Here is a 24,947-nt window from a genome sequence, read left to right on the forward strand (position 1 = left end):
CAATAAGCACCAGTAACCATCTATCTCTAATACTAACCATGAACCAATTCCAAACATAAGGGATGTGATGGTAAAAACTCTAAATTAGAACAAAGATACAATTATTATAACTTAGAAGTACAACACGGTGCTCTTGTGCGAAACTATATGTTTGATGTTAATCATATGCATTTCAACTGCAAAAGTTATCATTTTTGTTCCATTAATTTTCTTTTAAAATTTTCTTACTAAACCAATCAATTTGCTCTTAACGACAAAAAGCAAAACGACATTCTATCAAAAAAAAAAGAAAAAAAAAGAGAGTAAAAGACAAACTCTTCACCCACATTATTGGCAACGCTCTCCAATTAGTGAGTAAAGCAAGCTACACCACTTACCTACTAGAGGTTTAGCCTCATATAAAGATGTTGATATATAAAAGCCTTAACTCAAAATCAATATATCATGCATTGCATAGTGATCATCATAATAACTTTCTCTATTATTATTGCAAATTATGAAGAACAAAATTGGAAATTTTCCTTAGGTGCAAGTTGAAATAATTTTCTTGTACAAAATGCGAAGAGCAAGAATAAGGTTCATAACATCTTCCTTAATCAGGGGTTGTTCTTGGTCTTGAACCTTGGCTACAATATCCATCATTCTTCTTGAACTAGATGAACCCATGAACCCATATCTTCTTTCACAATTAGGAAAATAAGGTAAGAAAAAACGGAAAAACAAGTAACAGCTCATAGTTATCTTATAAATAGAGGAGAGAGTGAGCGAGCGAGCGACTCTCGTCAGTCCCAAACCCAGAAGAAGAAACTCTCCCAGCGGCGCCCCTTCTCGGCTTCTCCGACCTTCGGAATCGAATCGCACCGCGCCCCTCTCTTCTTCAAAACCCTAACCTTTCTCCTATCTTCTCCTCCCCATTCCTCATCCCAATCCTCGAATCCCGTCTCCCGGCCTCTCTCTATTGCTTCTCCAAGGGTTTCGATCGAGCGATCGATCGCGGGGGAATACGAGATAGAGGTCTTCTGTGCTGGGGTTTATCCAAAGTGGGAGTTTTATTTTTTCTTGGTTTTCTTCGCATTCGAGCCGTTTGATTCTAGGGTTTATATTGGGGAGGTCAACCCTGGCGGATTCCACGGTCGGGTGATGGCGGATCCACGCCGCTTCCGCCCCCGGTCTGGTGATAATCTTGGATTCGTGGAGTCGGCGTCGGAGGAGGCTCTTGGGCTAGGGTTAGGGTTTGGGCTTAGGAGCGAGGGATTTGAGGATTGGAAAGCATGCTGAGCGTGCTGCGAGTCCATCTGCCTTCGGAGATCCCCGTCGTTGGCTGCGAGATCACGCCCTATGTGCTCTTGAGGCGCCCGGACAACTCCATCTCCAACGAGGATGTCCCCGAGTCCGCCCCCATCAACGGCTACTGCATGAGGTATAAGTGGTGAGTTCTACCTCTCTCACACTCCATATTCCTTTCTTGATCTTGGTTTCATATGTTTCTTGATTCGACTGTGGTTCTTCTCTGCCAAGATTTATTTTTTGCTTCAGATATTGCTCTCCTTTCGTTACCATTATGCTTGGTTTGTTAATTTCTCTATTATTGCAATCCTCCCTCCCTCAGGGGATGGCGGCTTAAATTTTAATATTGTGATAGTACTGCTTATCTTCTGTCGCTAGTTGGGTTCGATAATATTAATGCCTGGAAATAATGGTTTCTTGAACTTGTTCATGTATTTTCTTTTTTAACTTATGGACTGGTGCTGGGGCTTAATGGTAGGATTTCATCTTGATGCCGTACTTTCTCGTGTGCTTACTTCTTTGGACACTTCTGTGAGTTTAACAATTGTTTGAATGAAATTTATTACAGAAAAGTGTGGTATGATTTTTTGCATTGCCCAAATAAAGGTTATTGTTTTGTGAAGTTGGGTATTGTAGGTTTGCTGATGGATTATGTTGTCTGTGAAGAGGTTTTATTATTCAAACTTTCTAGAGAAAGCATTGTGTAATGCCATAAAGGACAAGGATTTCATAGAATCAACATAATATGAGCCAGCGCCTTCTATTGCGCATTTGAAATACTATGTTTTAATAAAAGTGTCACCTTTATGTTATTCATTCACTTTATTGCTAGTAATTAGGTCTGATCTTTAAGAAATTATCACGTGATAACCTTAATGCAAGTAAAATTGAATAAATTTCTGTTTCTTTGACAAAATTCCTGCTACCCCTCGTGCAAGTAAGTTGATGAAATATTATTTGAAAACTAAATCTTTTGACATATACTGTTGCAGATATGATAGCCATTACAGGTTGATACTTAGTAAAAGTTTTGCTGTTTCTATTGGTATAACTTAGTGCTCCAAAATGTCTTCTTATTTGTTCTGCAGGTATCGTGTACAAAGTGATAGAAAAGTTGCTGTATGCAGTGTACATCCAACTGAACAGGCAACACTACAATGCCTGGTTTGTGTCAAGGCAAAAGTACCTATTGCCAAGAGTTTCCATTGCACGCCTAAGTGTTTTTCAGATGCTTGGCAGCACCATCGGGCTTTACATGAGCGAGCAAGTAACATTTCAAATGAAAATGGAACAGAGGAGGAAGAAATGTTTGGACGCTTTAGTAGTATTGGGTCTGGAGTTACAAATGCAGGGATTTCTGGTTCAACATCCAATATTGGACAGGGCCCTAGCATGAGCAATGCTTCCACACCTATATATCCCACAGCTTTTGCAGAAAGGAGCGGTGATAGCTTGTTTGAAGTTGGACGGTGTAGAACATATACGCCCACATCTGATGATATTGGTTATTCTCTGAAGTTTGAATGTGTAGCAATAGATGCAGAGACAAGAATACCTGTAGGAAATGCAAATGCCATTATGATGTCACGTGTGATACCAGCTCCAACTCCAACTCCACGACGCATGATTCAAGTGAATGATGTCTTGGGCCATATGGATCCTGATAGCCGAATTGCATCTTCTGGAACCTTCTCAGTGCTCTCATACAACATTCTTTCTGATGCATATGCGACCAGTGAATCATATAGTTATTGCCCCTCTTGGGCTCTTTCATGGCCATACCGTAGGCAGAATTTGTTAAGGGAAATTGTTGGTTACCATGCTGACATCCTTTGCCTTCAAGAGGTACATAATTCTGATTATATCATTTTTTATAATGGAGAGAATCATATAAAGTATTCAATTTCTGGATCATTTATCAGTTGTTTTCTGGTTCCTTCACAACTTTAATGGACCTTGATAACTAAATTTCTGTTAAGTAGAAGTTCCCAGATATCACAAACAAGCTGATAGAGCTTCAGACCTCAAGGGAGAATATAAATTTGAATCCCTCACATTTTGTTTATAACTTCGTAATATAAAAAAATGCTGTTAAATCTCAGATCAATTTCATTGGCAATCTTAAAATTCAAAATTCTCTGGTGATGAATTTTTTTTTCTTGGTGCTTGTGTGTCTCAGAGGTTTTTGGATCCCTAATTCTTAGCTTTCCACAGCATAAATAATACACAGATGATTACCATGTTCCAAACAATGCTGTTAAATCTCAGATCAATTTCATTGACAATCTCAAAATTCAAAATTCTCTGGTGATGAAATTTTTTTTCTTGGTGCTTGTGTGTCTTAGAGGTTTTTGTCTCCTAATTCTTAGCTTGTGTTGCATTGCAGTCATGAATCTTCAAATGACTGGTCTGATGTTTGAAAGAAACTATTACCATGTTCAGATTTTGAACAGAATTTTGCAAGCTAAAAATGGCAATGCTATAATTTTGCAGGTTCAAAGTGACCATTTTGAGGAGTTTTTTGCACCTGAACTAGATAAGCATGGATATCAAGCACTTTACAAGAAAAAAACATCAGAGGTTAACTCGCACATGCTCAGTTGCTTCTGAAACTTTAACTTTCCATTGCTTTCAGCTGTAAATTTGGTTAACAATTGGTGGTTGGTTCAGGTTTATAGTGGAAATCCAAATGCAATTGATGGCTGTGCAACTTTTTTTCGCAGGGACAAGTTTTCACATGTCAAAAAATATGAGGTAGATATACTTTTGGGATTAGTCATTGACTACTGTTATGTCATTTAGTTGATGAATTCCTTTCATTTTGCAGGTTGAATTCAATAAAGCTGCACAGTCTTTGACAGATGCTGTTATTCAACCTGGTCAGAAGAAAGTGGCTTTGAGTCGATTGATTAAGGTTGCTGGCTTTGACGTCATTTTAGATTTCTTGAGCTTTTTGTTTTCTAACTTTTGTTCTGTTACCCTGTATAACTATCTTCTTTCGTACAGGATAATATTGCTCTTATTGTGGTACTTGAAGCAAAATTCAGTAACCATGGTGCTGATAATCCTGGAAAAAGACAGCTGCTTTGTGTGGTAGGTCAACCAGCTTTCTTCTTTTTCTGGCTCATGCTAACTTCTTCTGGGTACTAGTTTTTCTTGTTTGGAAAGGTGGATATTCTTGATGATGCATTCAAGATGTTTGTATTAGATGACACAAAATGTAACTTTTACAATCCGACCAATATTACTTCCATGCACTGTATTTCATGGTACTTGTTTAAAGACTAACCGATATGATATCTTCGTGATCCATACAGAAACTAACTAGGATACCTAGTTTTCTTGGATAAACCACAATGACCTTTAGTCTTAACATGGAGAAAATGGCTTGAGTGTCATATAACTGAGCAAACCTTTGAAAGCTGGTGCTTATATTCACCTTCTCTATGGAGGCTTGGAAAATCGATCATTGTCTACTCAAGTGAATACTTAGACCCCGTTTAGGATTGCTTTTGGAGGGGCCAAAAGTGTTTTCTGGAGCCCTAAAAGCACTGTTGGGCAATATGGGTGTTTGGGAAAAAACCAGTGGTCCATCTGGAAGCTGAAAAATCTCTAAGGGGCAAAAGCTTCAATTTGGAGCTTCTTCCCAAAAACACTTTCTGAAGCCCGTTGGGAAGTTGTTTGTATGATGAAAATATTACTGGACTTTACATTATATTAATATCTCTGGTCATAGCTGTACCTTGTATTGCACCAATGGGTTCGTTGAGTGGGACTGTGCTGTCTGACATTTGCTTGGGAATGAGGCCAAGTTTATGCAACCTACTGGTTGCCTGTTTTTCATTAGTAAATGAGTCATTGGCTACGTAGGCATAATTGCAAGTCTTAAAGAGTAGCTTTTATTCTATATCGCAAAGCTAAAATGAATAAAATGAAATATATTCTTTCCTTGCTTTTGTTTAATTTAAAAGAAAAAAGGGACATTGGTTGCTGTGCCTTGTGCAGATATGTTTTACGATTACATGTCTTCATGTGTAGTTCTGCTTGCATTTTTTATAATTGGGTTGTGCGTTGTGTAAAACTGTAGGTGTTCTTTCATGTTTTATTATGCGTTAATCGGGGGCTCTTGTAACCAGTTGTTTCTGCTCTGGTCTACCTTTGCAGGCAAATACACATGTAAACGTCCATCAGGATCACAAAGATGTTAAACTCTGGCAGGTTCTAATCCTATCACATTCTAATAATCATGTGTTTATTTTTTGTTTGTATTTCTTTCCAATTTTTCTTGAATGTTGTCATGAATGCAATCTTCTCAGGTGCATACTCTTTTAAAAGGATTGGAGAAAATTGCTGTCAGTGCAGACATTCCAATGTTGGTGTGTGGAGATTTTAATTCAGTTCCAGGAAGGTGTGCAGCTTTATTCTTAGATTCTTTGAGAGTTTTTTCATTTTTTCTTGTATAGGTAGTCTTAAAATATCTGAGGAGAATGTTGTGGATGTAGTGCTCCTCATGCGCTTCTTGCAATTGGCAAGGTAGATCAACTGCATCTGGACTTGGCTGTAGACCCCCTTGGGATTCTGCGCCCTCCTAGCAAGTTAACTCACCAGCTTCCACTGGTATTATTTATACGTGCGTTGCCTGACCTGGATCTCTCTGAGTACCCATTATTTACTTGTAGCATGCATTACAGGTTAGTGCATACTCTTCTTTTGCAAGAATGATGGTGGTTGGTCACAGTTTAGAGCAACAAAGGAAGAGAATGGATCCCACAACAAATGAACCTTTGTTCACAAATTGTACTAGGGATTTTATTGGCACTGTTGATTACATATTTTACACAGGTGGGCAACTGTTGTAGTTATTATTATAATTTAGTGAGGTTGCATCCTTTTGTTTTTGGTTTCCCGCTTTGCTCTTAGTGTTGTTGCATCTTGCGATTTCAGCTGACTCTTTGACAGTGGAATCACTATTGGAACTCTTGGATGAGGAAAGCTTGCGCAAAGACACAGCTCTTCCTTCTGCTGAGTGGTCATCGGATCATCTAGCACTTTTAGCAGAATTCCGGTGCAAGCCTAGAGTCAGACGTTGAAATTAGAGGTGCATAAAAAGTTCACTTTTCTATTTCTTCTCATTCCATTTTTTTCTTGATCTGTACAGGACATGAATATATATAACTTATTTCTAATCGTGCCTTGAGATCTCATGCATATCTGATGGTTTTAAAACATGTGTATTTATAGGATAAATTAAAAAAATGTCAGAGATGATTTTGGAAGAGATATAAACTCCGTATAATAATTGTGGCTGTACAGGCCTTGCTCGCTATAACCAATAAAACAACAATTTAAACTTCCACTTTGAAGCTAACTTATAATGACCTAGGATGTAAATTCGAAAAACACAATCTCAACAATTGCCTTATGTGATTGCTAGCTGGAAGTATCCTGGGGCAGCCACTTTGTGCAAAAAATACTAAAGGTTAGGCCTGTCCCCAGTTTTCCCCTCTTAGGACCCTGGAATGCTGGGACCATAACTGGGTTTTTCCCCTGTGCTAGCTGGAATTAGATTCTGAAGCAGTGATAAACCATATTTTTTCTTGTATTCACGTAATTAATCCGAGATTCTTTCCATTTCCCTTTTTTCTTATTATCAAACCCTTCTTTGTGATGAAGCCTGGCCTTGAACTTGCGGCGATTTTAAGACAACTATTAAAGTGGCCAAACCTAGACTCTAAATCACATTTGTGAGATTCGTAAGCTCCTAAGTTGAGATGGGGAAAAGTTTCTTTCTCCAATGAAATGGGGTAGATATGCTGACCATTTGTTTCTACAACATGATGTAACCGTGCAAACCACTGTTGCACTGGTTGCCCCATTGGTTGTATATCTTGTGTTTATAAGGATGATTTATCTTTTAATCATCATCATGACAACAATGCGATCTGGCATGCAACTATACTATTTTCGTGGGATAGTTGTGGGTATGCACATAGTATCGGTCGAATAAAATAAATGGTTCATTGTCTTTCTTTTTCATAGACCTTTAAACTCCTCATTAAAATGATTGGCTTGATTTTTTCTGATAAAAAAATGTTTGGTTTGAGTTAGCTCTAATATGGAAGAAAAGGTAGAAAAGGCTACGAGTGCAACTTCATGAGTTTTTCATAAAGTTCTAAATTGAATAAAGCATGTGATGGAGATAATTAAAACAACTAAGTTGGTTGCGTGAAGTACAGATTAGAAGTTGCAATATTCTAGTTTCATTTTCTGATCAAATTTGCACTAATGGTTCTGTGGAGGTTGCATAGGAGGCTCCATTATGATTAACATGAATCGAGAATGATGTTGACACTAAGTAATTTAGAACCTGGGATGGGCGGTGTTAATTACTTGACACAAAAAATCGTTCTCTCTTGGTGAATGATCAATCCTCAAATACAACGCCCTTGTTCATTTGATTTCTAATAGAGTAACATCAATCTGAGCTTTAACCAATCTTAAGCTCTTCTAGGACTGTATTGAGTATAATGGACTTATAATTTGATTAATTGATTCTGTGGCCTTGCAAGCCAAACCAAGGATAAAATGTTGCTTGCTCCTGCCTGTGACTGCCATAGATTGGATTCAGAAGTAACCAGAAATTACGTCTGAAAGGATCATCTGCGATTTTTTTTCTTGCTTTAACATTGCCCGACAGTTTTGAAACAGAGTTAGGGTGACTAATGATTTTAAGGCTGCTAGAGTTTGTTAGTTATTGTTATGATGGCACACCCTACCATTCATGCATATACTGAAAATGGTCTTGTTTCTTGGCGTAATATAAAGCAAGTTCTCAATAACGAAAAGAACAATGTTGGTTGGTTTAACTGATACTACATTGAAATGTTTTGCTAACGTACTACTTTAAATGGAATTTTGGAACTTGAAATGAAGGGAATTTAGTATTTTGTGGGGCATAAAAATGGTGCATGGAAAGTATTTGCAGTGCTTGCAGATTTAGGTTAGGAAATAAAGGATGGTGTCATTTTTCCCTCTTTCCGCTTTTGTCAGGTTTCTACTTGGAGTGCAAATATTTTACAGGACTGGAACGCTAGCTTTTGGCATGTTTTGTGTGAAAATTTCTCACGGACTTGTGTTGTTGTAAAGCCCGCCAAACAAGGGGGAGTTTTGTTTTCGAGTAGGCTTAATTCTTTCTTTTCCCTATGATTGTACTGCCAAATGCTCCCCTGTCATAATATTTTATGAATTACAGTTAACCTTCTCATAAATGAATAGTCAACTCGAGAATTTTGATTTGTTTTTTGCTGCAGACTTGAGAATATTAATTGGTATAATTGCCCGTCGAATTAAGTTGTCTTATACCTTTTTTTCTGTGGGAAAAGTCTATCGGGTAGCAATGGTTGTCATGATGCTATACCCAATGTTTTTCTCTTCATCTTGCTGGTGGAATTTGATTGACACTTGTAAATTTGCAGAATTCACCGACTTTGCACTTTCCTCTCCTGACACTATTCTTTTTTTTCCTCTCTTTTTAAATTGACTCTGCTCTGCAGGTCTTTTTCTCCGACCTGTTTGTCACTGTTTGTATGGAGAAGTTGAGGAGGATGATAAAGGAAGTCCATCTGGTAGTCCTCTCTAACAAGGTAGATAATGTTCATTGTGCTCTCTCACGATGTTTCCATTCTTGTGGGCTTATTATTGATCTACTTGTATCATTGTCGGTGTCTCATAGAAAACTGCTTAATCTATTTTCTTTTCAGAAAAAAGTTCAGGGTTGATCTTTTTTCTAGCCATTGTCTAGTATAATCTTTTTTTATTTAAATGAGGCTTCCCGCTACAAGTTCTGAATGTGTTACACTTTATTTCTTTGTCCGCAAAGCGGAATGTCGTGCGTTCGTCAGTCACGATGTGCAGGAATGCTCAGAGTTATAGGGTTTGATACTATCGATATTTGGTATGTTAAAAAAAATTTATATCGTACCGGACTGACAATGCTAGTGGGGTATCGATATTGGGTTCGATACTTGATTATAGCTATTATATATTTTTTTTTAAAAAGAAAGAAATTCTTGAAGCCGTCTAGGTAGCAGGCTCGGGCAATTTTTGCAATTAGCTACCCGTCACCAAGGACCAAGGGATGATAACCTAGCTGAAGGAAGGATCTGACTCCTTTCACATTCACAGGCGTCGTCATTTCCAAGATCATTTGATATTGATCTTATACTATTTACTGGCCAAAGCCCATAAATGGGACAAACTTTTAGAGCATGGACCCTGATAAGTCAATAGAACCAATCAGAAGCAGGAAGCTAATTTAGAGCTCAGCTCGCAATCTCTATTTTTTTTGTTTTGTTTTGTTTTGTTTTGTTCTGGGCAAGGTACATTGACCTGTAATATTCATTTAGCATTACTGAGACCGATACAACTTAATGGATCAATGATACATGAACACAGACAAGTTATACGCAATTAATGTGTAACTATCATATTCCTCCTCTCGCGGGCAGCGTGCACCGTATCGGATATTTGCTGTTAGTGAGAGGACGACCGGAAGAGTTAAAAATCATCTACTCAACTTTACGTGCTAGTAATTTTTTCCCCCTCTAATTCCATAACATGGCTTATTTGACATTGTCTAAAAAATCCCACCGACATGCCCATCAAGGTGTTGCTATTAATAAGTAGTTCTCTGGCAGATGAAGAGTCCTGATGAATTCTTCTCCTTCAATTCATCAAGGATTGCTAATCTAATGTGTGAGTGTGGTAGATCTTTGTCTCGAGCTTATATGCCGGTTGCCCACCGTTATAGTTACCACGCACTATTTATTGCTTGCTTTCTTTCAAAGCCAAGCAGAGAAGCTGTTTGAGGTTGTTGTTGCAGCAAAGGCCACCACAACGGGCGGTGAGGCCACGAACGCACGAGCAAGCAGCGGTGGTAGAAGTAATAACCATAGTATTAGTAGGGGAAGGAAATGGTTGGAAGTGGGGAAGGCTGGTGGCCTGTCCGCATCCACTTTACTCGTTGCACTCCGAGTCCTGGGCGGCTAAGCTAGCTTAGGGAATTATAAAAAAAAAGGACAAAAAATGGACTGCTTGGCTTTGGTCACGAATTGATTCTTCCTGTCTCTGCCTACTTCCAACATCCAAGTCCAACCATTGGCTGCATCTTTCATGCGACAAAAAGAATGACTCACCTTCCTCCACATGAATCAGCCCTTGGATCACTTACTGAAAACCCCAACTCTGCCATTCATGTATCTGCATGGATCTCAGAGCAATCAGCAAATGATCCAACGGTGGATTCGCCGCACGAAGAGAGATTTATCTTTTTTTCTTTTTTTCTTTTTTTTGCGTCAAAGATGAACCATTTTTTATGGTTCATGGTTATGAAAACGGGAGGCCCTTGGAATTCTATTTGGCTTTTTCTTTTTCTTCGTTTATGGTTTTAGAAACTTTGTTACGCTGCGGCTTAGATAGGCTGTAGCTCCTTCGAATGATGAGAGATGTTACTATCGACTTTGTCCATCTTACAACCCGCTACACTGCTAAGATTTTCCATGGCGATGTCATTCCCCGTTGCCTAACCAAATTTGCTAGGATGCAAAAGGTCAAACCATGACGGCTAAAAAGGAGGCCATGGGGAGAGAGAGAGCTGTCCGGAGCACTTCGGAACTTTTTGTTTTCTGATTTTATTGGGTGTATTCGTACCCGTGATGCATGAATGCCCGTTTTAGCAAAAAAAAGAAAAAGAAAAAAAGGAGGCCACAGTCGAAACATGATCATATGATTTAGCAATAGAGCTAGATGTTAATGTTGGGGTTTTATGAAGTCCAAGTCAATGAATCAGCTCAAAAAGAGAGCATCCTGCACTCGTTTCATTTGGGCTCTGACACATTCAGCCTCAATGTTTCTCCATTGACCAACAAAATATAACAGTAATGATATGTAATGACATACCATATCACAATGTAATGCTGAAAATAGCTAAGAATGTGCTCAACAGTTTGCTTGTACATGACTATAGGAACATGAATAAAGTAGCAATTTTGCTCCGAAATAATAATAAAAAAAAGCAGCAGCAGCATGTTAGATTTGCTTTGTCTAGTTCAACTTTTAGTAGATTTGTGTTATGTTTGAAACATATAATCATGACTGAGAGTAAGAAGGTTTAATGTAGGTTTGAGTCCAAAATCTAACCCAAGTTTCATAAGTATTATTTCATACATAGATGAAGTAAATTTAGTTCATCCTGATCTTTTACTACTTAAATTGTCCTTAACTCTATGACCACTCAGTATGCCCATAGACCACCTTCATGGCATGTCAGATCAACAGCTCTAGAACATCATCACATGTAAAAAAGTTTTGCTTGTAATAGAAACATTCATGATAGTTCTAGATAGACAATTCTATATTCTTGGATTGGCCATGCAATGAAGTGTGTTTTGAATTGCATACTTGACTTGTGATTCATGATTCAAGGTTATTAAGTTCAATCTTCTATGTCTAATCTTGCAGTCTTCCCTATTATTTAATCTCTTTCTAAATATTTACGAATTTTGGATGGTTTCTTCTTGAATGCATAAGCTGAGCTTATGTAACTGGCAAGCTGTTTCTCTAATTTTATCATTATACTAAATGATTAATAAACATTCGCATTAGGCTTCCAACATCCTTTTTTTTTTTTCTTTTTCTTTTTGGTGTCGTGGGTTTGGGTGTGGGGAATACAAATTGTGCTCCTAAGTTCTAACTAGACTGAAACTGTTATTGTTTAGAAACTATGGGAGAACTCTTAACAGCAAAATCTCATAGTAGGTTTACAAGTAGCTCATGCACAAGTTTCAAGACTATCAATTTTTTAAAAAAATGCCAGAAATACTTATGTATTTCTTCAGTATGTTCATATCTATAGTATGCATGAGTAATCTATCATGGTTTATTTTTGAAGCTATTATAGAATTTATTCCTTTCTAGTGGAAGGTGGAAACTAAGTTTCTAGTTTTGCAAGTTTCCAAGGGTGCCCCAAAATACTAGATACTCAATCTGACATTTATGGCAGGTTTCCTGCATGATTAATTCGACGTGCATGGCAGGTGGAAACCGCACGCTCTGAATTGGGTATCTTTTTTACCTCGGAAACTTTTGAAGTATAATTTGATGATACGATAACCTCGGAATACCAAAAAGATATTGTTTTTTAAAAAGGAAAACAATTGATTCCTTTCCAAGATTTTTTTTTTCGAAAAGGAAAACAATTGATTCCTTTCCAAGATATGCTGTTATTTCAACTACCTGAGTCCCCGTTTCCCACCTCGTTTCAGCATTGGCAAATCGACTTCCATCTTCCCCTCCCTTCCACTTCGCCTGCTTCTACGCTAAGAAAACAAAATTTACCAAGTTCGCTGTTCCGAATTTTTCATTCTATTTATTCTTCTTTTTTCTTTGAAAAAGGGGAGTGATAATAAACTGGTAAGAGGAGAGCAAGGGCAAGAGAGGGAGGTGACGGCACCGCGTCCAACCCGGTACTCAGACGAACGCCACCGAGATCTGATCACGCGCGATTCCGTCACCGGATCTCTGCTCCGGCGATGCCCCCTCCCCCGGATCGATCCCCTCGCCGGAGCTCCACATAGCGGGATCGATCCCGTTGCCCTCGCTTCTCTTCTCCCCTCTTCGAGGTCGAATACGGGAGGCGGCTGCCGGAGAGGAGAATCTCCTGGGATTTTGGGGTTTGATTAGGTTTTGCCTGTTGTTTGGATCGAGGGTTGGATGGCTTCGGCGAAGTCGTCTCGATCTAGGGCATCGGTGCCCTCGGGGCTGGTCACCACCACGGGGCTCTACCAGGCGGCTAATGGGGCCGCCGGCCAGGAGAGCGGGGTGCAGCTCGCGGATAAGCTGAAGATTTTCAAGACCGATAAGTTCGATCCTGATGCTTACGTGCAGTCCAAATGTCAGACGATGAACGAGAAGGTCCGTGCTTTTCTTTTCTATTGTTCGGATTCTTGGGTTTCTGGATTGAATTTGTGCCAAAGATAGGTTCCTTTTGGTTTTTCACTCCAAAAAATGTGCTTTTGATGGCGGACATTGTTTCCTTTTTTTTTTATGGGATGCCATTGTGAATCTGAATGGTGGTTCGTATCCTATAGTGCTTTTGATGAATGATGAATGATTTTTCTGAATAATTTCCTTCACCACCTTTATATGAATATTTAGGATCTATATGAATCTTTAGGATTTCTTTTTTAATGGAACGCTAGATCCATCAATGAATTTTCTCTGGTGAAACAAATTATTATTTTTATTATTTTCTTAAAGGAAATCGAACTTGTAATTGTCTGGCAGGAAGTATTAGATTAACTTGTAGGGACAGTGATGGGAGTGGCAGGTGTTGAAATAGTATGTTCCGTTACCTCAAAGAACCAAAGAATGAGAACGTGCTTGCTTTTTGATAAGCAGTCTGAGGTTTTTCATAGGGAGAATGGTCAATAAAAGATGCTTAAAAATTGAGATATTTTTGTACAAGCACATTTTTGTAACTTTTCTGATGGCATTAGCCTAACGAGATACCTTCGGAAAAAAATCCTGCAAACAACTTGGTAAAATTTTTTGTTCTTTGCCTTAAGGGAAGAATGTATTGTTCGGATGTGTAAAATCTTCAGCTCAGTAAAATTATCTTGCATTTAAATAAGCTTTAAAAACTTGGACACTTCAGGAAGAGAAATGATGTCATCAACTTGTATCATAATGTCTACTTCCCGCTAAAAGCAACTAATAGTTCCTGGATATGAAAGGAAAATGGTATTTCTAACATATTGTAGCTTTTATTTCTGATGAAACTTTGGATCCTAGCATATTATAGTCTGTCTATTGGAGCACCTCGAATATTTAAGTGGTACAGCCAAGTAGGGCCATGTAACCTCTATTGAAGAGAGAATCATGTTCCATTGTCATTTATATTGCATATGTTGTCTAACATGTCATAATTCATGCCTTTGTATATAAACACATGCATATATAAAGACATACTATGCACATATGTTTGTGTGCATGTGTATGTATATCTATCTGTCTCTCTCTCTCTCTCTCTCTCTCTCTCTCTCTCTCTCTCTATATATATATATATATATATATATATATATATATATATATTTGTTCTGCTTTTCCTGAAGGGTGGTGTTTATAGATACGATTGCTAATTTGCTACTAACTCTTTATCACAAGAGACTTCGTGCCTGATAATCTCTGTAAAATTTGTTTAAGCTAAAATTTTGTTTCCATTCAGGTATATGCTTGAGCATTTGTTTTATGCTAGAATATTTATGAATATGATATGTAGTTGATACTTGTTTAAATGCAAATTGCTAGAGCTGCAAACAACTTATACTTTCATTCATTTCATATAGGAAATAAGGCACCTGTGCTCTTATTTGCAAGATTTAAAGAAGGCTTCTGCAGAAGAAATGCGCAGAAGTGTTTATGCTAACTATGCAGCATTCATTAGGTATGTAAACAAGTTATTCAGCCTCTCTATCATTTTGATATAGAAACACTTTTCATTGAGTAACTCTTATATTATGCACAAAATCTGTTCTTTGGTATTATCTTCACCATTTCATCCTTGCTAAACAGTTAAATTAGAAGCTTCTTACTCTTTTAACCACATGACTCATTTATTAACATTATACCATAAATAAATTCTGACTGTTTATTTGTCTGGATGTCAAAATAGTTCTTGTTCATCTTCATCTTATTGTTGGTATACAACTTGTTGCCTCTTTTAGTGTTATTTTCGAAAGATTAGGGTTGATAACGAGAAGGAATAAGAGCACAGGTGTTGCTTGAAGAAACAGTGATAGATAAAAAGGCTTTAATGAAACAGTGACAGATAAAAAGGCATAACTTGGTGACCTGTGAGAATTTTCATGCTGTATGCTGGATTAAAATTTCAGGCAGAGTGAATTTTGAGATGGGAGGACTTATGGAAACCCAATCTAGTAGCACTACAAGATCGTGGACTCACTCAATTCTAAGTAGCTTTCGAGAAGATTATAATGATTTTCTGAAAAGGCATGCAATTGTTATCTATCATTTACAACCATTTTTTATGCCAAGGATTGAAGTGTCCATCCTCACCATAATTTATCTGCTATACACCATGTTAATAGGTTTTTTCGAATCACTACATTGCAAGTGCCAGCTCAAACACCTAAATTGTTTCTATGAAAAAACTAACAACAAGTGTTTTTAATTATTATTGTCATTGGAAGAAATATGAGATGCCATATATAAACATTTTTCATGTAATAATTTCATTTCGTTTCTTTCATTGTAGCCTATCTGACAGGTTTCTGTTCCCTTCTCTAAACCCTAACTACCTATAGGAATTCAACGCAACTCATATAGGATTGAAATTAGGTTGAGATCCAAATATTGAAGTTCTTAGAATTTATAGAATCTATTTTGATCAATAAATGCAACACCATATAGATAGGACATGCCTTGTTCATTAAGATTAAGGTCTTAGTTCATTTTTTAGGTTCTGTTCTGCTTCTTGTCGTGAGTTATTTTCTTTGGCTGGTTATTGTGACTCTTATCTCTTGATATTTAATTGTTTTCTTACAGAACATCCAAGGAAATATCAGATCTAGAACGTGAGCTTCTGTCCATCAGAAATCTGCTGTCCACTCAGGCAGCTTTAATTCACGGGTTAGCTGAAGGAGTTCACATTGATTCCTTGTCTCCTGGCTCTGAATGTTCTGCAGAGGATGATGTATCAAATGTTGAAGACCGAGAGCCTACAGACATAGAGATATGGTCAGCAGAGTTTCCTGATATGCTTGATGTTTTGCTAGCTGAGAGGAGAGTGGATGAAGCTTTGGATGCCCTGGATGAATCTGAACGTATTGCTGCAGAAGCAAAACAAAAACAAACTCTAAGTGCTGCTCAGCTCTTGTCACTGCAGACTGCTATTTCAGATCATCGGCAAAAATTAGCTGATCAGCTTGCTGAAGCTGCCTGCCAATCATCTACTCATGGTGTTGAACTTCGTGCAGCTGCTTCGGCTCTCAAAAGGCTTGGTGATGGCCCCCGTGCTCATAGTTTATTGCTAAATGCTCATAATCAAAGGCTTCAATATAACATGCAAACTATTCATCCAACTAGCACTTCATATGGAGGAGCATATACTGTTGCTCTGTCACAGCAAGTTTTCTCTGCCATTGCTCAAGCTGTGAGAGACTCTTTAGAAGTCTTTGGCAATGAGTCAGCATATGCATCAGAACTTGTAAGATGGTGTATAAAGCAAGCAGAGGCTTTTGCACATCTTGTTAAAAGGCATGCATTGGCCTCATCTGCAGCCGCTGGAGGCTTAAGAGCCGCTGCAGAATGTGTTCAGATAGCTATTGGTCATTGTTCCTTGTTGGAGGTCCATGGGCTATCACTTTCTTCTGTTCTTCTAAAGCTCTTCAGGCCCAGTGTTGAGCAAGCACTGGATGCTAATTTAAAGCGAATCGAAGAAAGTACTGCTGCATTAGCAGCTGCAGATGACTGGGTACTTATGTTTCCGCCATCTGGTACACGTATATCCAGTAGAACATCTGCTGCAACTGTGGGTGTCCAGCCTAAACTCTCAAGCAGTGCACATCATTTCAATTCGATGGTTCAGGTGACTAAAATATTTCTGTTTAGGACATGGACAAAAATATGTGCTTTAATTTCACTTTTTTTGCAATTTTTTTTGAAATATGCATTTGCACTATGATGTGCAGATGCATAATATTTTTTTTTTCATGTTAAGTTTATTGAAATGATGGCTTCCAAGCAGTTAAGAATTCAGGCGATGGTAAAAATTATGTTTTTGTCATTAGAACTGGAAAAAAATAGCATTCTTCTCTCTAATATTTTCTGAATCTATAGTTTAACTGATGGAAGCTTGGTTTTGTGCCCAATTTACCTGCTAAATATTCTTGAGTTGCACAGATTTCGTCTTGTGGTAAATATATGCTAATTGACTGCTAATACTTAATTGTTTCATTTTAAGTTAATTGTCCATAGGTATATCTATGGTCTTTTCAGTCATTGCTATAGTGCTTGTATTCTCTTATTGCTTTCTTAGTCTCCTGCCTCTTTTTTCTCTTGATCAAAAAATTGTTTATGATGTGTTTCCTCATGGTATTAGGGCATTATAATGCTTGTCTGCTTCATTCATGGGTAAATCAGTAGGATTTTTTCCATTGCAAGGAAGTGTCACTGTATCTTTTTTTGTATTTATGATATGTACTTGGCTGCAGTTGTGACAATGTGGTAAGTGAAACATAGGGTATGATATTAGACTATCTCAAGCTACATTGGACTATGAAATTGTAGCAGGCTGATGCACTTAAGCATCTAGAAATAGTTTATACAATGTGATACCATGCATATTACTATATTTGAACTAACCTATCGAAGCTATCTTATGTCTGGATGGTCTGAGATAACCCTGTGCCCTCCAGATTGAACTCCAAGCACCTATTGCTGCTAAACATCGCTTTAGTTGTCTGAAACTGAAGCTAAAGGAACATCAAAATAAGGATCAAGCAACAGGTAGGAAGGGCAGGGTGAGGTTCTTCTTTTTAGTGCTCAGAAAATGATGAATCAAATGGCTTTTTAATGCTTTATGTCACTTGAAATTGTTAAACGATCATACAGCAGTGGATTTTTCAGTAAATTCATATACTTGTGATCAAATTGAACCAATCTTTTTTGTTTAAAAAAAAATGAAGCGTATGTTTAAGACAGTGACAGATTAAACCTTTATAAATTGGTTAAAACATTGGTATTTGGTCTTTATTGTTTTTTCACTATCTACTAATTTCTTAATCCAATCTTTTTTGGGGCATTATATATTTTTTAGTATTTTTATGGCCTTTAATAAAATTTATCTTTTCACAAATATCTTTTGTCAAATGAACAAGTGCACTTTTTTCAAATTTTTGTTTTTGAAGTAGAAATCTTTCTGTTGCTGCTGCATTTCTTTATCAGAGATGTTAACGGTATAATAGCAAATATTATATAGTTACCCTTTTTTCGCTCTTCATTTAAAATTATGGCAACTCATCGATATTATGTCTCATGACAAATCTTTATAAGAAACCATGATGTTACTATGCCTTTCATGTTGATTGGTCCAAAGTGTTTGTTCCAGAACAAGCTTAAATTCCAGTTGCAGAGAATTGTGGATGTGTGGCACATCTCCATAACCATTTCTGTAGGTGCTGGGCGTGACATGTGCGTTGTTGTTCCTCTTGAGGCACTTGTTGGGGGATTGGGGGATTTTGGTGGGGAATGATGGTAGCGTTTTGGGAGAATGTATTCCAGTTGTCTGTGGCAGGTAACCTCATTCTATTCAGAGCATAAGCCCAAAGCTAGTTTCTTGCTGCACTTGCAGCTGAACACTATGTTCTTTTAAATACCTTGGTAAGCATGACATCAGTAGCAAATTAAGGATGGTGTTGCAGCAAAGTGAGGAGAGGGAGGAGAGTATGGACTTCTCTGGTGGAGGGGCATCTTCTTTTGGAGCATATAACTCTTGTTGGATGCTGCAAGAAGGGTCAGATACTTTGTGTTTGACAACCATTTTAGGACTCCTGTCTTAAGAATCAACTTGCGGCTGTTTACTTCTGTAAATCTTTTAGAGCTTTAAGATACTAACATGATTACTGGTGCATGCAACTGTGCAAAATTAGAACTATGCGTACCAATTACAGTATGAGGCCAATTTGTCTGTCAAATTACTTTGAATTATAAGTGCAGATATTAAAATGATGATTAATAGATACACATTTGATGATTTATGAGTGTTCTGTGCATGATTTATGTATACCCTTGCACATGACTGGACATCAGAGTTTGCCTGTCTCTGCCAAGTATTTGCAAAATTAGGTATGCCTTGCATACTGTGGTGGCATGGGCACAGCTTGCAATGCTTAAATCCTTAATATGCATACAAATACAAAATTATGATTTTCTTTTAGTTTTTAGTCATTTTATAGTCTTCTCGGACACATAATTCATATATATGCTGAAGAGAATACCACAAGGAAGCACTGTTGCTACTAACCAAGTATGTTTTAGTGTTTTAAGCATGATGTGTACAGAGGAAATTTCTTAAATATCAAAATTTTACCTTCGCAGCCATTAAGTCCTTACATCACATCTTGCTGGTTCTTTGGATGCATTAGTCTACAGTATTCATTCCTTGTTTAATCATCTTAAGAATTTCAAGTTTCTCATAGAACAGCTAATACTTAGGTCTTCTAAAAGTTTTAGTTTCCAAAGGGATGTTTCACATAGCTTTCTGATAGGTGTTTGAATTAAACTAGCATGATTCAATGGCCTCCGATAAGCAGTTTGCATCCTCACCTGGTTAACATTTTGCAGCTTAAGTCATTATAAAATGGTTCTTAAAGTTTAAATTATGATGCATGATTAGATATCGGTTTTTCATCTTCTATTCTTGATCTTTTCATTTGCGCCCATTTCCACTTACAATGTTACTGCCCTTTTGCAGGACTTCTTTGAGGACGTTGGCCCCCTCCTAGCTATGCAGTTGGGCGGTTCCACAATGGATGGCCTTTTAAAAGTCTTCAGTTCCTATATTAGTTTGCTCATAAATGCATTACCAGGTTCCATGGAAGATGAGGCAAATCTGGAGGGTTCTGGGAATAAAATTGTTAGAATTGCAGAGACTGAAGCTCAACAACTAGCTCTACTAGCGAATGCATCTTTATTAGCAGAAGAGTTGCTACCTCGAACAGCCATGAAGCTTTCCTCTATGTACCTGGCTGGTGGCGTCGATGATTCTCGTAGAAGAACTCCAGATAGAAATAACCGTATTCCAGAACAAAGAGAATGGAAAAGAAAGCTTCAGCGTTCTGTTGATAGATTGAGAGATAGTTTCTGTAGGCAGCATGCTCTTGATCTTATCTTCACAGAAGATGGTGACACACATCTAAGTGCAGAAATGTACATAAGCATGGATGGGAATGTTGAGGAGCCAGAGTGGGCTCCCTCTCCAATATTTCAGGTATTTTGATGTACCTTTTCACCAGTCGTGAAACCCAAGGAGGTTATCTTGCATAATTTAAACTAGGGTATGCCGTACTGGCCCGTACCAGCCGGTACGAACCGGTCTGGGCTGGGATCCGGTACCGGGAGTTTTTATTAGAAAACTAGCCGATATGACTGCCGTATCGATACGGGACGGTACAGGGCCGATATGGAACCGGTACGGAGCTGGTATGTACCGGTTCGGATTGCCACCGGTATGCTGACCGGTACCGGTACGGCGGACCTTGATTTAAACCATCTTTTATCATACCAACTTGGCTTAAAAACTTTTCTTTCTTTAGTTAATTTTTGTTTCTGAACATATCCTTTTTTTACTGATTCATCTAAATTACATTCAGCATCCATGATCAAAATTGCAGTCTTGTTTATAATATTATTTTACTGGCATACTCCAGGTCTTGTACCATGCTGACCTGTGCCTCATGCAATGCACAAGCCAGATATTATGTACTGGTACATCCTGCTGAAGGAAAAGAACCAGAGACATTCTTTATTGGCTGAAATGATCCTGAACTTACAGCACTAGGATTTTTTTTTAATTCTTTTTTTTTTGTGTGTTGATAATTTCAACTTTTCCTTGTGTCATTTTCTCTTCATAAGAGTGGCTATCTATGAAAATAATTTGTCTTGACATGTAAGCATATTGTAGTTGTTATAAAATATTGTCTGTCATTAAAGAGCCATTCTAATTGGTCTACTCTATGTTGATCTAATTAGCCTTTCACAATTTAAGTAATCTCTTATTTGTAAGTTGAGTACGCGAAGCATATTCTCGTAATTTTGATTCATTGATGTAGTTTAGTAATCACATTTGGCTTACCTAGACAAAATGAAATAGATGTTTACTGATTAGAAAAATTGAGGAACGCCTAGCTACCTACTATTGTCATATCAGATGCGTTTGACTGATGGTGTTATGGTAGTATTGAATGATAGGGATGTCATGAAAATAATGATGCAAATTTGGAGCAGTATCTATTATAAGGGAAGGAAGGATCATGGTAAATTAGAGGAAGAAGGCTTGTATTAAAACAAGTAAGCTTATTCTGACCATTCAAGTCCAGGATAGTTTTGTAAGCTTTTTCATTTTTTCCTTTTTTTTTGCCAGATATTTTAAGGTTATTTCTTAAGTTTTTATCTTTTGGAGACTGTTCTCAAATTTTTTGGGAATAGGGGATGGTTTTTTATGGTTGTATATTCCCGAACTCTTTGGCTAATAAAGTAACCTCCCACCGAAGGTCTGCTCTCTTATTTACAGTTAGGTTAGTAATTTGACACCAACTCATTGAGGGGTGGTCAGGGAATATGATAGGAATGTGCAGAAATTTGAAGTCGAAAACCATCACACTGAGTTGTAAATTGATAGTTTTAATGGTTAAAGTTTCGACTTTATGGAGCCTCAAACTGCCATGTTCTCATGAGTTTTTCGGTAATTGTATACAGGAACTATATGCAAAACTGAATCGGATGGCAAGCATAGCTGCAGATATGTTTATCGGCAGGGAAAGATTTGCTACCTTGCTAATGATGAGGCTTACTGAGACGGTCATATTGTGGCTCTCAGAAGATCAGAGCTTCTGGGAGGATATTGAAGAGGGACCAAGACCTTTGGGCCCCCTTGGTCTTCAGCAGGTAGAGGATTTGAATATTATTCTTGTATATTTGGAAAGACAATCAAGATTTGCTTAATTGTTTTTTTTCTGTAGTTTTATTTGGATATGCAGTTTGTAATGCTTTTTGGACAAGGCCGGTTCTTATCCCGACACGTGCATCAAGTTGTTATCGACATAATTGAAAGAGCTATGGCTGCATTCTCTGTGTCTGGAATGAATCCAGACAGGTAAGCTATGTAGTAAATGAGCAGAACTTTAACTCCTAATGTTTGTTTCTTGCATTGTTGTTTCTGTAATTTTTTCATATGTTCTTATAGTTGAAGCTTATTCCATTTGTATGTAATAATGAACAAAACTTCTTTACCAGTTTTTGTTTCTTGCTTTGCTATTTCGATAATTTGTCGACATAATTTTATATTTGAAGCTTGTTTGTTTTATAAAATTTGACATTAGTTGAATTGTAATAAATATTAATTTGAGCTTACAAGTATTTGGCAACTACTGAAGGTCCCTTCTCATCCTTCCATCTTTGAACCTGAACTTGAAGACAGTTTTACTATTTTCTGAGTTTTACTATTTTCTGAGTTCTTACTACCAGGCTTACACCTCGGACACCTTTTTACCGCTTTGATCTCATACATGAACTTATTATCCATGCATTCTTGTTGTTTTGCGCAAAATATCATCTATTTCCTAGTATGATTGAGAAATATTGACTACAGTTCATGATTTGCCAGTTGGAAATTAAAGTTTTAGTGGTAAACAATAGATATTATTATTTTTTTTATTTTTTAGATGCTAAATTTTTCAAAACAAAGAGATATTGGGAAACTAATCTCCTCAGTTGGGGAGAGTACCCTTACTTGTTTATTCCATTTGAAAAAGATCAGCATGCATAGCATGGCACCAAGTTAGGTAATTTTTCGAGCATGACCATTATGGTGGGTGACATGAAGCATCATACAAATTTCCTTAACTTTGTTTTAATATATCATACAAATCATACCATTTCATATTCTTTAGGCCCATAATGATCAAATCATTAACTAAGGCTAAAATATTGATGATTATGTATCAAATTTAACACTAGCAGCCAAGGTTATGTCTGTCATAATCTTGCCTCATAATGACCAACCTCATCATGTTAGGCTTTCTTTTTGCATCAGATATTAGTGACAAGTTGACCTGCATTTTGTCTATACTCGATAATTTTTTCTCTTTCTCTGAGTCTGTTTTGGTCACCTAACCATGTTCATTGAAAAAAGTGTTTGGCAGAATCCTCTTCTAGTTTTGTTGTGCTGTTATATTACATTCGAAATTAGATTTTTTTTTTCTATTACTTAAATTTGCTTCAGCAATTCTTCTGTTTGCTGGTTCTTTTTCATTTTGGTTCGGTTAATTAACCTGCAAACTCTATCTTCTGCAAACTAAATCCAACTTTATGCAGTGTGCTACCTAGCGATGATTGGTTCGTTGACATTGCTCAAGAAGTTATAAGTAGGATAAGTGGCAAAGCTAGATTGGTCAATGGAGATCGTGAACTCAACAGCCCGACTGCCTCTGTGTCAGCACAGTCTTTGTCATCAGTTAGATCTCATGGGAGTACTTAGTGTGCAGTTATTCTTGTAAACAGGTCCTTGTATAATAAGCAATGATTTATTTGTTTCTTTTTTTCTTTCTTGTGTTGCATTTTGCACTAGAGTAGGTTATGATCAGTCTTCTATAGGAAATCTTTCAATCATTATTCTTGGAGTTTGAGTCTGTAAATGTTGGTTGTCAGTGCACAGCCCAAACTCCACATTGTACCATTCTTTCTCCACTTTGGCCTTGGGAATCATTTTTTCATTTGGCTTATGCTTCACTAATGGAGGATGAGGGCTCTCTCTCTCTCTCTCTCTGCATTTTGAATTGTATTACTTTGCGTAGCCTGACCTATTGATGCGCACACATATATCCTCTATGTTCAAATCAATTTTGTATGGAAATATTGGTTTGGAGAAATGTTGATGTTGTGGATACGCTTCCTTTTGGATTTATAGGCTGTAAAGATCACAATATTTTGATAATTTGATTGTTATGGTCAAGTGCAATAATAATATCTTCCACCACTTTACTAGCTATATGAATTTTGGTTCTTCTATGGCAATAACAGACTGACCAATTAATCCTACCAACAGTCTTGGAGCTAGTGGTGCAAATTGACAATTTGGGTTTCCACAAGAAATGTTTATATTGCAAGCAAAATTTAAAGGAAGATTTTTGTTTTCATTCATCAGTAGCACTTGATTGGTTTCATTCTATAACTAATCTTATTTTTCCCCTTTTTTTTTGTTTTTGTTTGTGAGAAATGGAGGAGCAAAGCTCCACCAAACTTCGTCGAGTGAAGATCTTGTTTTGAAGTTAAATTCCTCTGACTTTTAAGGAGTTCACGACTTCTGTATGAGTTCATACCAGATGTTGGTCAACAGATTCTTCCACTCAAGTGATAACAGTCAACGTCACGTTTCAGGCAGTCAACTTAAACAACATAATTTTTTTTAATTACAATCAATGAAAATCAAATAATCCGATGACCTCCTCTGCGGCCACTCGCACCTCTCCCACCTCCTCAAAGATGTCGCCTTTTTCCCTCAAATCCAAGCACCTACGACCCTCCTCCATACCCGCGTCGGCCGGAGATTGGAGAAAGAGGGAGCAAGCAAGCAGCGGAGAGAGCGAAGCCAATATGGCGGAGGAAGGAGGCAAATAGATATGCATCTTCCCTCAGAATTCTCTCTACCTCTGCAAGGGTTGGGAGTCTCAAACATTGGATAGAGTTGCCCGTAATCTGATGAAGGAAGGATAATCATGAGAAACTTCAAATCAATCTGTAGTCTAATGAGAGAGAACAATAGCTTTGATAAAACGGCATGCGGGCTTAGCAATTCGGGAAATTTA

The 24,947-nt window shown here is 37.5% G+C and overlaps 2 protein-coding genes across 4 annotated transcripts; both read left to right on the plus strand.

Annotated features, from left to right (window-relative positions):
• The first annotated feature begins 758 nt into the window (after positions 1-758).
• Positions 759-9,187, plus strand: LOC103712065 (carbon catabolite repressor protein 4 homolog 1-like). Of its 3 annotated transcripts, none has more exons than XM_008798453.3 (12): positions 759-1,420; positions 2,376-3,132; positions 3,781-3,867; positions 3,958-4,041; positions 4,115-4,201; positions 4,294-4,380; positions 5,452-5,505; positions 5,604-5,695; positions 5,790-5,904; positions 5,979-6,129; positions 6,232-6,385; positions 8,841-9,187. In XM_008798453.3, exons 1-11 carry the CDS (start codon positions 1,272-1,274, stop codon positions 6,375-6,377), a joined length of 1,809 nt encoding a protein of 602 aa, XP_008796675.2. In that variant the 5' UTR covers positions 759-1,271; the 3' UTR covers positions 6,378-6,385; positions 8,841-9,187. The 3 variants fall into 3 exon arrangements, with proteins under 3 accessions (XP_008796675.2, XP_008796674.2, XP_017699527.2); XM_008798452.3 differs by having other exon boundaries at positions 760-1,429; XM_017844038.3 differs by lacking the exon at positions 8,841-9,187 and adding an exon at positions 8,338-8,580 and having other exon boundaries at positions 760-1,429.
• A 3,467-nt stretch (positions 9,188-12,654) lies between these two features.
• On the plus strand, positions 12,655-23,871 carry LOC103712066 (exocyst complex component EXO84B-like). Its single transcript, XM_008798454.4, has 7 exons — positions 12,655-13,257; positions 14,691-14,788; positions 15,910-16,951; positions 19,838-20,353; positions 21,841-22,029; positions 22,104-22,237; positions 23,458-23,871. The coding sequence occupies exons 1-7, from the start codon at positions 13,057-13,059 to the stop codon at positions 23,618-23,620; spliced, it is 2,343 nt and encodes a 780-aa protein (XP_008796676.2). The 5' UTR covers positions 12,655-13,056; the 3' UTR covers positions 23,621-23,871.
• Positions 23,872-24,947: the final 1,076 nt, after the last annotated feature.

Source organism: Phoenix dactylifera, unplaced genomic scaffold (genome assembly GCF_009389715.1).
Source record: "Phoenix dactylifera cultivar Barhee BC4 unplaced genomic scaffold, palm_55x_up_171113_PBpolish2nd_filt_p 000204F, whole genome shotgun sequence".
Lineage (NCBI taxonomy): Eukaryota > Viridiplantae > Streptophyta > Magnoliopsida > Arecales > Arecaceae > Phoenix > Phoenix dactylifera.